Genomic DNA, 13,651 nt, shown 5'->3' on the forward strand with positions numbered 1-13,651 from the left:
GCCCAGGTGTGTGCTGCACAACTTAGCCCCAGATCGGCCACTGCTGGTCGTTCCTCGCCCGCGTTCCGCAGGGGTCAGGGTGGTCTCAGTTGTCTGTGCCATAGACTCCATGGGACGGCTGACTGGAAGGCCTCACTCCGAGAAAGCTTACATGTTAAGGAAACGGCTTTAAAAGAGGGAGTGGTTATATGCTTACTCACAAAATGTTTGAAATTTTCCACTTACCTGAAAGTTTCCATAAACACTGTATAAAATGGGGCGTATCTGATTTTAATTTCCCGGGAAATACTACCCATTACTAGAACACCTTTTGTCTTTTCTTAGGTATTTGGCCACTGGCTTTGTGTATAGTGAGGGTATGCAAGCTTTAATGAGTGGTTTCTGGGTTTTATTTTGTTTTTTTAAAGAAACAATGTTGATTTTTTAAAGCTAACATTCACTGAGCATTGAGATAACTCGTGTAATCCTTACAGCAGTCCTGTGAGGGAGAGGGTAGTCTTGCTACCCGTTTACAGATGAGGCAGTGCAGGAGCAGGGCAGCCACCTGTCTGGGAAGTCCTGACAGCGAGCAGTAGCCCTGGGAGTCAGCCCCGGGCGGGCGGCCCCCGGAGGCCCTGCTCTTAACCTCCATTCCTTTAATTCTCGAAGGCGACCATACTGTTGTTTGTCTGCCTCCTGTGTAGAGCCGGTGGTTTTGATGTATTGTGGCCAGGTTGTGTATACACAGCAAAATATGTCTGTGGTAGAAATTTTGCTCATCAGATAATTAAATAACAATTCTAAAAAGATTTTTTTTTTTAATTTTTTTTTTTTGTATTTCTCTGAAGCTGGAAACGGGGAGAGACAGTCAGACTCCCGCATGCGCCCGACCGGGATCCACCCGGCACGCCCACCAGGGGGCGATGCTCTGCCCCTCCGGGGCGTCGCTCTATTGCGACCAGAGCCACTCTAGCGCCTGGGGCAGAGGCCAAGGAGCCATCCCCAGCGCCCGGGCCATCTTTGCTCCAGTGGAGCCTTGGCTGCGGGAGGGGAAGAGAGAGACAGAGAGGAAGGAGAGGGGTGGAGAAGCAGATGGGTGCTTCTCCTGTGTGCCCTGGCCGGGAATCGAACCCGGGACTTCTGCACGCCAGGCCGACGCTCTACCACTGAGTCAACCGGCCAGGGCTCTAAAAAGAATTTTTCTACAGCCTTGCAGTGAAGCTTTGAGGAAAACCCACTTCACGTGTCACCCTCCCTCCTGTGTTCTCAGGGCCAAGTAGCTTTAATTCCTTAAGAGTCCCTGGGTTGGTCTTTTTGTCGAGTCAGGGCTCTAGTAACACCTCCCACATCATGGCAATCAAAATGTCTCCAGTTGTTGCCAGATGTCCTTTGTGGGGTATGGTTACCCCTAGTTAAGAATCTTACCTTGGATAATATGGAATAAATACTTGCTGAAGAAACTGGGCTGAGTGTTTTAGCTTTTTCTTTTTTTACCAAGCACTTTTGATGGGCACAAATGACGTGGTGACAGCCCTGTCCCAGGACGCCCTTCCTGACGTGGCCCCGGGCCCCTCAGAGCATCAGAGGCTTCTCTGCCCGTAAGTTCCCAGTCCCCTGCTCCACCAGCTTGGCTTGGGCCTGGGAGCTCTCGTCTTTCCTAAAAGGTTGTGAATAGAAACTGAGCTCTTTGTTCTCAGGAACAGACACATGTTCAAGATAAGCCACCTTAATTACAGAGTGGGAATGTGGCACATCCTCAGCTTTGTACAAAATTTTTTGCCCTGGCAACATTTTCCTTGCTGACTTCAGTAAGTCCTGTCCTCGGATGTCTTTTGTAGGAAATGAAGGACCTGACCTTCAGTAGCAGTCTGGTTTTGGACTAAACATGTTAGTGACTCTCATCTTTGACTCCTTTTCCTTTCTCTTCAGAAAGGACCTAAGTGTGAAATACCCTGAAGACCTTCCCATCACCGTTCCAAATCTGTTGAGGTTCATTTTGCATCATTCAGACCCTGCTTCTGCCCCCCAGAACTTGGCTAACTCCCCTACCAAAGAGTGTCTTCAGAGTGAGGCAGTCGTACAGCAGGGGCACATCTCCCACTTGGAGAGAGAGATCCAGAAGCTAAGAGCCGAAATCAGCACCCTGCAGCGCGCGCAGATGCAGGTGGAGGCCCAGCTTTCCAGCGCGCGCAGGGATGAGCACCGGCTGCTGTGGCAGCAGCACACCCTGGCGGAGCAGCACCGCCTGCTCCAGCTGCACAGCGAGCAGCTGCAGGCCCTGTACGAGCAGAAGACCCGGGAGCTCGAGGAGGTGGCCCGCAAGCTCCAGGAGCTGGCCGATGCCTCGGAAGACCTGCTCACCGAGAACACGTGGCTCAAGATCCTGGTGGCGACCATGGAGCAGAAACTGGAGGGCAAAGACGGAGCTGGAAGTCTCCCTCCCCAGGAGGAGGCGCCCTCAGACTACCCTGAGCCCTCAGAGGCCCCCCAGTTACCTGGCAGCAGCTCTGCGCCTGCCAATGGCAGCTCCCCGCTGGCGGATGAAAGGAGCAGTGAGAACAGGACAGACTAACTTTTTAAATGATATGAAGAAATCAGAGGTGAAAAATGTACATTGGGAATATATTTATGCAAATTTTATTGAAATTTATTGTAAATAAAGATTTTCTCAATGGTCTAGAAAATCAGCATGAATGTCATTCAGCTTTTCTTGAACAGGGATGACATCCCTTCCACTTATTGCACAAACTTGGTAACTTTTGAGACAAAAACAGTAGGACAGTCCATTTGAAGATTTGTCTGAAAAATTAGTCCATATTTAGTGGCTCAGTGTCAGAGTTCCCTCCCCATTTTCCAACTGTTGCTTCTGCGATGACATACAGGATGAAAGGTTAATTTCTTGACTGACTCAAGTCAGAAAACCTGAACACAACAGTGGGCTATTCAGAAAGAATTCAATGAGAGGTCATAACTTACTAAGCCAGTTGAGTGTGTGGCTCTGGTGTCTACACTAGAAAAAGTAGCTATTGATAAATAAGAACAGTGAGAGCTATTATGTGGTCATTCACCAGTTCTACAGGCACTTTCCCTTTGCTCCCAGAGACCCGCACGAGTGCCTCACCGTGCCTGTGACCCTGGCACTGCCACCATGCTGATGGGCTGGATTCAAGCTGCAAAGATGTCATCCCTGGCAAATGGGAAGTGGGATAAAGAACTTCCAGACGTGATACAGGAGAAAGAAACATTTCAGCATTTCAAAACGGAAACTTCACTGGCACAGGAAAAACCTCAGGGCAAGTCTGACAGTCAAGTGATGGTCATTTTCAGGGTCAGGCTCAGAAACTACAAATGCAAAGCCCAGGTGCTCCTGGGTTCTGAGGGTGAAGGACAGCCTCAATGGATGCTGCTGGCTGCAGAAGGTAGAGGTAGAAAGCTTGGAAGTTCTGGAATGCGAGGGGAACGGATCAGACAGCCCCCTGGAAAATTGGAAGGTTCCAATTTTTCTTGAGTATCCTTCATTAGAAAGCAAACCTTCCCCCTGATTTTCAAGTCGGCACCTTTGGAACTCGCCCCCTTTCCCAGCCTGCAGGCCTCTAGCCTGACTCATGCTTGGCTATCCCCAGTTAGGGGTCACAGACTTTTCTTCTTGACTTCAGCTCAAATTGTCTAACTACCTACCCTGCTCCCTCCCCCTAAGCTATTAATGTTTGATCCCCAACTTAGGTATATGCTGCTAAAATAAATGTTCCCTAAGCTCCCTTCTTGGGGTTCTAGAAAGTAAATTAGTTCAACATGCTTTTTTTTTTAGAGACTTGAGTGAGGATATAGGTAAGTAAGCCACCGTCAGCCTGACCAGGAGGCCAGGGCTCTGACTGGTGGGGGCTGGTGGCGAGGCTGAGGGCTCCCTGGAGCTCCCCGCCCATGCTGCTGGCAGGCAGGGCATTCAAGTGCTAAGGGCCAGTGCACTGAGGTTAAGCCAGGCTGGCCCCCAGTTTATTACTGAGGATGCCAGTACAAGTCCTATTTAATCACGATAGTTAGAATGTGCTTACAGTGGTGGGATTAAAAGCTAAGTGAGTTCACTGACACACAAGGGACACAGATGCAGGCTGTGGAGGTGCTGGCCCAATCCAAGAGCCACTAACTCCTCATCTTTCTGAAAATTTAATTCCTGAACCTGAAACACACTTTCCTCACCCAGCTCCCCCCCACACCCCAGGTGCCCACGAAGCACGGGTGGTCTGGGCACTTCTGGGGGCTCCTGTGTACACATGCACACAAGAAATGACCTTTCACCACACTTGGCGCTCACACAGTGGGGTCAGGGGACTCTTTTTAGGTGATCCGCTGAGGAAAGTAAAATCCAGTACCCAGCAGGTGGGTGGTAATTTAAGAAAGGAAGCTAATTTGTGAAAAGGGAAGGAGTAGAGGAAACCTCAAAATCCCCTACCCCTCCCTTCCAGTGCAGAAAATATTAAACACAACAACAAAACCACAATTGTTTTTCCTGGGTTAGTTGGGTTTCAGATAAAAGTAGCCACTGCCTGCTCTGCAAAGCCCATGCTAAGTAATGCCTGGAGGGGGTGGGGACAGGGACCGGGAGTGCTCTGCATGCCCAAGACTAAAGGGACAAGAAACTGCTCTGCCACTAGGATGCCTGGTAGCCCTCGGGACGTGTGCCCAGACTCGTCCTTCACCGGCTCCCACGCAGTCGCAGTAGCTTCCTTGCAATAACTCCACTAATTGACAAGAGCTGGTATTGAACGACTGAACCTACCTAGAGAAAGGGATGGTGGTGTGGTTCTTCCAACCATTGTCAACCAAGCAGAAATCACCACAGCACCCCAACTGGTCAGCCCCAAAACTTAAAACTGACATGTCACATCCTCTATGTACACACGTACATATTAGAGGACCCTGCCAAGTGCAACTTGGGCCTTGTGTGTCTAAGACCCTCCCCACAGCCTTGACTCAGCTCTTAGTATGGTCCACCCCGTGTACACTATCTGAATATTTTTAAAAATCAGCAAAAAAGGTTTAAGCACGTGCTTCTGGGGCCTATTTACAGTTCACAGGTTTGTGAGTTCACGCATTACAGTAGTAGCTCCATCAAAAACAGGCTCAGCTAAACATTCAAGTAACAAAAGCGCTATGGGGCCTTGAACCCCAGCAAGGTCAGGTCTGCCCACTGCCTGCAATGGGCAGCCCCACCAGGAGGTGGAGGGGATGCCCAGGGCCACCTAGTCCTGGCTTCGGACTGCTGGGACCCCAGGAGTCAGTGCATGCGATGATGAAGCTCGGCGAGGCCATGCCAGCAAGTGTCAACCCCTCCTCTCAAACGGTAGCATGTGTGGTTTCCTCCTCCCGTGCCTCTCGGCTGGCCGCACACAGGCCCAGGAGCCTCCGCATCCCAGCTCAGCCGTGCACTTCCGGGCCGTTGGGGGTCAGCTTGGCCTTCCTCTCCACACACGGTCCCTTGGCTGAGTACTGCACCAGCAGGAAGGGCTCCTTGGTCTCGCCATCCCCCACAATGCTCTCCTCGTCCTCGGACTGGCTGATGCGCTGCAGCCGCAGGTAACACCAGCAGCCCAGGATCAAGGCCCCCAGGGCAGCGATGGCGATGAGGATGACGATGACTGTGACCACCCCTGTGGTGGGGCTGTGGTCCATAATAGACATGGTCGGCGCTGGGGGAGGCTTCCTCGGCAGCAAGGTCTTGGGGGCAAGCGGCTCAGTGAGGCTGGAAGTCAGGCTGGACACGAGAGCCCTGAAAGACAAAGCGACATGAGGCTCCACTGGGGACTCGGCGCGGCGCCCAGACAGCTCACGAGCTCGCTGGCTCTTGCATAGGGTCTATTCTCAACCAGTTCTGAAGCCTGACCACACCCCCCATCCTAGTGAAAAGCACGCTGGTTGGCCTTTGCTGTGGCTCTGCCTGTGGTGGTACCTTTTCATGCACCTGGGCCACTTCCATTCACTACTTCCAGTGTTCCTGCTACCAGACAGACAGCCACCCTGGCCCGGGCACAGAGCATGAGATGTGGGGTGGGGGGCATCCACAACGTGTGACCCGCTGCAGCAGAGGCTAAGAGGGTCTGTTTAAAGTGAATGTTCTGGAAGCCCAGCACCACCAGGGACTGAAAGCCAGTGCTTCATGATGGCCAGAGATGAGGGATTTGACAGCAGGAAAGTGGTATTAGTCCCTCTGCGAACAGGTGACATGTAGCTCAACCAAGTCTTCGGGACACCTGGGAGAGGGTGCCGGAGACGACAGCCTTTGTGCGCAGGGGATCAGCAGCTGCCTGGGAAGAGCCCTGGTCCACACCACGTGAGAGGGAAGCGGGGCAGCAGTCCAGGAAGATGGAGGCACTGGAGACAGACCGCCCTGCCCTCGCCTCGCTCAGCGTTTGGTGCAGGAGCCAAACTGCAAACAGGTCAATACATCAAAGACCTGTCACTACAAATGCAGGAATGCCATGCCAGGACAACAGGGGACCAGGTCCCATGATGCTAAACTGAGTGGGGCAGGAAATACTGAAGGAGACAATGCTGATGCTAAGATGTGCAGGAAAAGCCAGCCCCTGGGGAACAGGCTCTGCTCTGAAGGCAGGAGAGGGCCTGCAGGCAAGTGCGAGGAGCTAAGGGGGCTGGTGGCTGACGCTGGAGCATCAGCTGGTCTGGGTGAAGGTGTGGGGGGTAAGTGCTAGACCACCATCACCTGGCCTCCTAACCTCAGACAACCCCCTCCACCTCACTGAGCCCCCGGGTAATGGGGGTGGTGAGATGCAGCTCAAGAAGTACACAAAATACAAAAGACCCGGCAACAGCCCACCAAGACTGGAAATGCTGAAGCTAGCAGGCTTGGGTCCCAAGACCTTGCAAAGCAAATAACAGCAACTAACATCCAGCTGGTTATGAGGATGTGGACAAGTACCAAGTTGATGCTCAGTAAACGCGTGCTGTTTGAATTTGGTTTTTTGAGAAGACAACAATGGGACAGAACCTGCCATCCTTGAGCAATAACAGTCATAATTAGGAATGATTTTTATTCATACTAAGAAGTCTCCCCCTCACCCAAGACCAATATGCCTGAAGGTCAACACTCCGGAGTCTGTCTGGAAACCAGGCCCTGGGAAGACTCTGTAGACCCGAGTTCCACCTGCCACCACGCCCATGTTTGTGGAAGGATCCTGGGCAGGAGGGGGGCGATACCCCTGGAGGCTGCCCCCTTCTTACTACCTCCATGATTAGGCCGCTGCCATCACACTCAATGGGCTTTCTGGTCCACCATGCGGCCCACTGCAGCCAGAGGAAAAACCTCCAAGTCCTTACAGTGACCTACAGAACCTGGCATGATACATGTCCTTGCTGCCCAGGCCGGTCCCTGTCCCCAAATGCTCAGCTCCCCTTAGCCTTGTTCAGTGGTTGTCAATGGGGCAACTGTGTACCCCCCACCCCAAGGGGACATGTGGCAATGTCTGGAGACATTTTTGGTTATCACAACTGGTGTGTGGGATGTGCTACTGGTACTGAGTGGATAGATAGCAGGGATGCTGCTCCAAGTCCCACAGAGCGTGGGAGAGCCCCCCCCCCCCTTAGCAGAGATCAACAGTGTGGAGGTTGAGAGCCCCTGACCTAGTTAACTCCAGCTCAGGCAGGGAAGCCTCCTGACCCCACAAATCCAGGAGGGTGTCTTGGTTGTGTGACTATACTCGATTCCTCCCTCGGGGGCACTAGCCTCCACTTACAACCCTGCTTTTATAGCACGGCCATCTGGTTAGCACCCACCTCCCCCATCAGACTGTGAGCTCCATGAGGGGCCCTGCACACCTCTGTGCCCCAAGAGGACAGCTCATTCTGGCCTCTCTCCTGCCACCATCAGGGCTGCAGTATTCCCCCACAACTCTGCTCAGCCTGTCCTCAAGTCCTCCAGATGGGACAGGTGACTCCCTCCACCCCACGCCAGAGCCTGCCAGATGCAGCTGGGTAAACTGGTCCCAACTCCATTTTCTCCTCCTGCTGGGAAACCACCTACATCCCTCACCCACCGGACCTCTCGTGCCCAGCACTTGCTGGGGTGCCTGTCCTCCCTCTATGCTCTCAGACAGGAAAGGAAGTCAGTATCAGTTCAGAAGGGGAAGTGTATGTGTGTATGTTTGGGGAGTGGGGGTGGTTCGGGGGCAGGAAGTGGGAAATCAAACAATAGCAGCAAGACCTGGGGCGGCAGGCACCCCAGGGGCCAAACCTGCTGAAGCCCGTGGTTCCCAAACTAATGAGAAAACTGAGGCAGAGGCAGCTCCCTCCCACCCCCACCCCCCAGCAGCAAGGGTCTAAGAGGTGTGGTAACCTCAAAAGATACTACCATGTGTCTGGTGCCCCTGACCAGGCCAGGACTGGGCACAGCCAGGTCTGGGCCCCTCACCCTCGTGAGCACAAAGCCAGGTGACCAGGCCCTAGTCACGCCTGGCCTGTGGTTCCTGGCCCTCACCTGGGTGCATTTGTTTGTTCCTTCATTCACTTGGCAAGTATTTCCTGAGAACTCATTTGTAAAAAGTCTGATCACGTCATCCCCTGCTCAGAACCCTCCCCAGTATCAGCGGAGAATCGAAGCTCCTTGCCTTCCCAAGCTTCTGCACACTCTCCACCCTCGCATCTCAAGGCCTCTGCACTTTCTGTTCCTTCTGCCTTGAATGTTCTTCCCTGACTGTCCCATGTCTGGCTCCTTCCTACTGTTTGGGACTTTCTTAGAAGGCACCTCTTGGGGATGCCTTCCCAGACCACCCTTGTTCCCGATGCCCCTCCACCCCACACTCGCCACCACCTTGCAGCGCTTCATTTCCTAGCACTCTCTGCTACCCAAAATCCTCTTGGGTCAGGGAACGTGTTTCCCTGGCTGCTGTCTCTTTCCTGCAGTGGACTCTGAGCCAGAAAGAGGAGGGCACTGACCATCTTGCCCACTGCAGGATCCCAAGCCCCATTAATAAACACCTGCTGAGTGTTCCAACCCAGTGATAGAGTAATAAGTCAGAGGAGACCCTGTTCTCACAGGTATCACAGTTAGTGGTCCCCATTCCTAAACTACCTCCCTCAATCCAAAGATATTCCCAGGACCCTGGACATGGGTCCCTGTGCCTGTCCCAACGGACTCAAGGAAGCCAGCAGCCTGCAAAGGGAGGCCAGACTGCAGCGTAAGAAAGCCGCAGACTGCAGGGGTGGGAGCAAAGTGTTCAGGTGGATCCCAGGCAGGCCTGAGCCCATGGAGGGCAGCTGTCATTGTGAGTGCTGAGTGACAGAGAGGGGGAGAAGCCTCTAAGAAGCAGAGCCCAGAGGAAACCTGAAGCATGAGGGATGCTGGCTGGCCTGGGTTGGACCCCACTCTACTTGCTTTGCCTCTCCTGGGGAGTCCCCTATCCCCCACCAGAGATGTCTTCAGAAAGTTAGCTACCCCTTCACCCTAAATCAGGAAAGCCCCCAAGTGGGAATAGAGAGGGTCACAGCTTGGGCTGAGCAGACACCCAGGATGGTGCCTGGGAAACCTGACCCCCCAGAACAATCACCAGAGTAGTTAACATTTATTCCATACAATCATTTAATCCTTCCAACACGCCTGCGGTTAACACTGCTCATGGTTATCATCCCATTTTATAGATGAGGAACCTGAGGCAGAGAGCATTTGTGTGCATTGGCCAAGAGAACAGAGTTAGAAAGCAGCATGTGATCCCAGAAGAGGGACCCAGCAAAGCAAAGGGAAGATCTTCCAAGTGCAGAGGGCCAGGCCAGGCTGGGGACCTGAGCACAGCCAGAGGCCTGCAGTCTCTGGGCACTCTGGGGGGTAGGTGATGGACCAGATTCTCCCACTCCAATCTATGTAGCATCCCCTTGCCAGCCCCCTCAGTAAGGACGAAGGTGAGCACTGGAAGCCCAAGGCCATTTGGATCCCCACAAACATACAGGGCCAATCTCTCCTCTCCCTCCACCTTCCTGCTCTGTGAGCCCTTGGTCCTGCTTCTCTCAGCCAAAGGTTGTCCAAACCTCACCTCAGATCTAAACCGCTGCTCCTGGAAAAACAAGCCCTAAAGCACAGCCTCTCCAGTCTGCAGAGGCCATTCCTCTGAGCTCCCTACCTCCTGCCCCGCCTGCCCATCAGTGGGTTCAGGAGGATAGTCCTCCCCATAGCCAATACCTCCCACTGTCCTTCTGTCCCTAAGATGCCCACAGCTTAGGTCTTCCCCAATATAAGGTGGCATTCCAGTCCTCCCTGCCTTAACTAAGCCTTAACCCCAGTCCATAGGTCATTACATACATTCAAGGCCCAGAGGCCACAGCCAGCAAAAAGCGGATTTGAGACCACTCCTTCACCCCACCCCACCTCACCTCTTTACTTGCTATTGTAACTGTGTTGACCCAACCAAATAAGTGCTCCTAATGGCCGGTTCCTCAGTGAACAAAATGGGAATGAGACCCTGATCTCACCCACCAAGTTGTGAAGAGGATAAGAAGTGATATAAAAAGAAAATGTGAAAACGGAAAGGACATGTAACTACCGGGTTTGCATATCACCATATCACCAGGTACCACGCCTTCCTAGGTGCCAGAGAGAGAACCACGAACCCTTAGGATCCCTTTTCCACAAGGACGTGTCTGCCAGAAGGGTACAGACCCGTCCAGGCCCAATGCCACAAATAGTCCCTTCCTCAGGGACATTCTGCAGCCGCCTTCTAACTTAATTGGGCATATCTCGAGTGTCGCCAGCCCAGCTGGACATTAGCTCACCACCCCAGCCTTCAGTTGCTGCCCTGGTTAGAGGGGGCCAACCACCCCCCACCCCAGGAGCTTCTAGCACTGCTTCTAGGGGTTAAACCATGCCTCCTCCCCCGAGAAAGCCATCTGTTAGGTATGCCAACAAACCCAGCTCTGCCTCTTCATGGGACCCCAGTTCACAAATCAGAAACATTCCCGCCCGGTTTCTGATTAAGAACATATGATGGCAGAGAGGACGGGCACTGCTGGACACAGTCAGGGTGCAGATAGAATGTCTGTTCTGGGTCAGGCCCCAGCTGGCCCTGGGGCCCAAGGATGCATCACACAAGGCTTCTGCCTTCTAAATGCCAGAACCAAGAACAGTGGGGATGCTCGTGGGAAACTAACAATTACAGGGCTGTGCCTGGCTCTGTGGTTGGTGTCATCTCATCCTCCACCTCCACCCTCCTGAAGAGGAAACTTCTCGCACCAGAACCCCCTAGGTTCCCCTGTGCAGAAGAGGAAGCTGGCTAGAGCAGAGCCTGGGGACTGCCCCAAGGTCAGACTGGGTCTCCAGCAGCCCAAGGCCTGAGGCTCATGCCCCACCCCTTGAATGAGCCACTGGTCATTCTCACAGGCTGCCCCAGGGACAGCCCACTTGGCTAAACAAGTTTGGTAATAACAGATGTCTGTCAAAAGTCGGTGATGGTTACTATGTGCCAGACACTGAGCTAAACACTTCACAGAATCATCTCCTTTCAGCCTTAAAACAACCTTAGAATAATTACTGTGCCCACTTCGCAGGTAAAGAATCTGTCCCTCAGAGAAGTTAAATCAACTGCCCAAGGTCACACAGCTCAAAATTAGCTGCGCAGGGAATCAAATATAGCCAGCCTGAATCCAGAATCCTGGATTTCAACCTTGACTCTAAAGTGTGATATTCTTGACCCACACTTCCCACTCCCGTGCTTTAACGGCCAAGGGACTGGTGAACCCCAGACAGTCCCCTTACCCCGCACCCAGCAGGGGCAGGCTGGGTGACCCGGCCGAGGGCTCGATGCGGGGCCCACAAGGATGACAAACGCCCCAGCAGCTCCTGCATACTGAGCGCGGGCGGCGTGCAGGCGCGATGCCAGGCGCGCTCCGCGCATCCTCTCTTATTTAACCCTCCCAGCCGACGCGTGGTCTCCCTCATTCTACCAAAGAGCTGTGCGAGGCTGAAGGAAGGGGCTTGGCACAAGGGACGACAGCTGGAGGGGATAGGACAGCTGGAGAGGCGACTCCAGTCATCCGGATTGGGTGGGGGGACCGGGGAACACGAGACCCCGTCGTGCCAACGCATGGCGGTCACTGCCGACGGAACCGGGCACCAAAACGCTGCGGCCTGTCCTCAGTTTCTTCACCTGTCAAATGGGCGCCAGACCTCCCCAGGACTCCACCGCTACCCTCCAAAGCCCTCCTGACCACCCCAGGGGCTGCCAGGACCACCACATCCTCAGTTACTTTTAAAAAACCAACGAAGTGTCGGGAGAAGCCCGGCAGCCAGCTTGGGGCGCAAAGCTGCGGGCCGCGGTTAGGGTGCATGCACCGGATAGGGGGAGCACCCGCTCCCCGCAAAGCAGCTGCCGCCGCCGCCGCCTCCTTTGTCCCAATCTCGCCGCAGCGCAGCGGACAAAGAAGCCCCGCTCGCGGGCGCGGCCCCTCGGAACAGACACTCCCCCCGAAGCTGCGTCCCCGCTCGGGCTGCCCCTCCCCCGCCGCAGGGACGCCCCCTCAGCCCCGGGCAGCTCAGCACGCGCCCCCACCCCATCCCAGGTCTCCCCTTCCCCTCCTGCAAGCCCCCGCCCGGCCCTATCACCCAGCCCGTGCGGCTCCGCTCACCATGGCGCCGCCCGCAGCCCAGCCCGATCACCCAGCAACAGCCCTGCGGGCCCGGCTCCGTCCGCCCGCCAGCCCGGTCCGGCCGCGGCGTACGGTCGGGACGCAAGAGCCCCACCTCTGCGGCGGGCGGAGCAGCATAGGCCCCACCCCGTAAAGAAGCCTATCGAGTAGCCAATGGGAACCCGCGCTGGGACGGCGGGGCGGGGTCACGTGCGCGCGGGGCCGGAGCGGTTAAGGCAGGGCGGGGACTACGTGCAGCTGGCTGGAAGGGGGTGTGGGCACGTTTGGCCTGGGCGCTTGGGGACTGAGCGCCCGGAGCTGCCGTACCGGGGCAGAGAAACTTCCCTTCAACCTGGAGGTTCCCTTTAGTCACCCTTGGCTTACAGAGGGGGAAACTGAGGCACACAGCAGAAAAGAGGAAGCAGGAGCACGGAATCCCGAGCCGGGACAGTAAAGAAGCAGGACCCTAGAGCTGAATTTCCTTGCTTTGGGCGGGGAGCTGGTCATTCATTTGTGCGTTATTTTCATTCATTCATTCTTTCAACATTTGTGGAATATTGACCAAGTGCCTGATACGCCGGTCGCCTCGGGAACCGCCGGCAAAGAGACAATGTCACCGCCGCCCCTCAAGGAGGTCTCCTTCTGCTGAGGGCCGAGGCTGCCAGGAATTTGCAGCCCATTGGCTGCTTATAACCATGTTTTTTTTAACGTAACAACCCTGATGAGCCCCCACCAAGAGTCATGCCCTGTACTAACCACTCAACACGTTTTTTCAAGACGACTCGGAAAGGAAGAACTATCCCATAGCTGAGGAACGCGGGGCTCCGCAGGGCAGAAATACCACACCACAGCTCTCTTGTGATGGAGGTAGGATTTGAGGCCAGGCCTGGGAGCACTGAGGATCCAGTTAATGCGGTGATTTCCACTTGCCCACCCAAGAAGATAGTCCAGTGAGAGGACATCCCCCTTGTAACCAGTTAAGGCCCCTCAAAAGGGTGAGAGTGGGTCCTTCAAGACTTTGGTGGCTCAAGTCCCCTGGGCTACGGCTTCT

The 13,651-nt window shown here is 54.4% G+C and overlaps 2 protein-coding genes across 5 annotated transcripts in view; one reads left to right on the forward strand and one right to left on the reverse strand.

The window, feature by feature from the left end:
- TXNDC11 (thioredoxin domain containing 11) overlaps window positions 1-3,250 on the forward strand; it is a 70,191-nt gene extending 66,941 nt beyond the window's left edge. For all 4 annotated transcript variants that reach the window (XM_066382596.1, XM_066382597.1, XM_066382599.1 and 1 more), the window contains one exon: window positions 1,909-3,250. In XM_066382596.1, coding sequence (XP_066238693.1) covers window positions 1,909-2,551 — 643 coding nt within the window. In that variant the 3' untranslated portion in view covers window positions 2,552-3,250. The remainder of the gene's footprint in view (window positions 1-1,908) is intronic.
- SNN (stannin) lies at window positions 2,601-12,715 on the reverse strand. Its single transcript, XM_066382600.1, has 2 exons — window positions 12,601-12,715; window positions 2,601-5,746 (listed from the first exon to the last, which is right to left on the reverse strand). Exon 2 carries the CDS (start codon window positions 5,656-5,658, stop codon window positions 5,395-5,397), a length of 264 nt encoding a protein of 87 aa, XP_066238697.1. The 5' UTR covers window positions 5,659-5,746; window positions 12,601-12,715; the 3' UTR covers window positions 2,601-5,394.
- Between the last annotated feature and the right edge of the window lie 936 nt (window positions 12,716-13,651).

The sequence above is a fragment of the Saccopteryx leptura genome, chromosome 4 (genome assembly GCF_036850995.1).
Source record: "Saccopteryx leptura isolate mSacLep1 chromosome 4, mSacLep1_pri_phased_curated, whole genome shotgun sequence".
NCBI classification, from domain to species: Eukaryota; Metazoa; Chordata; class Mammalia; order Chiroptera; family Emballonuridae; genus Saccopteryx; species Saccopteryx leptura.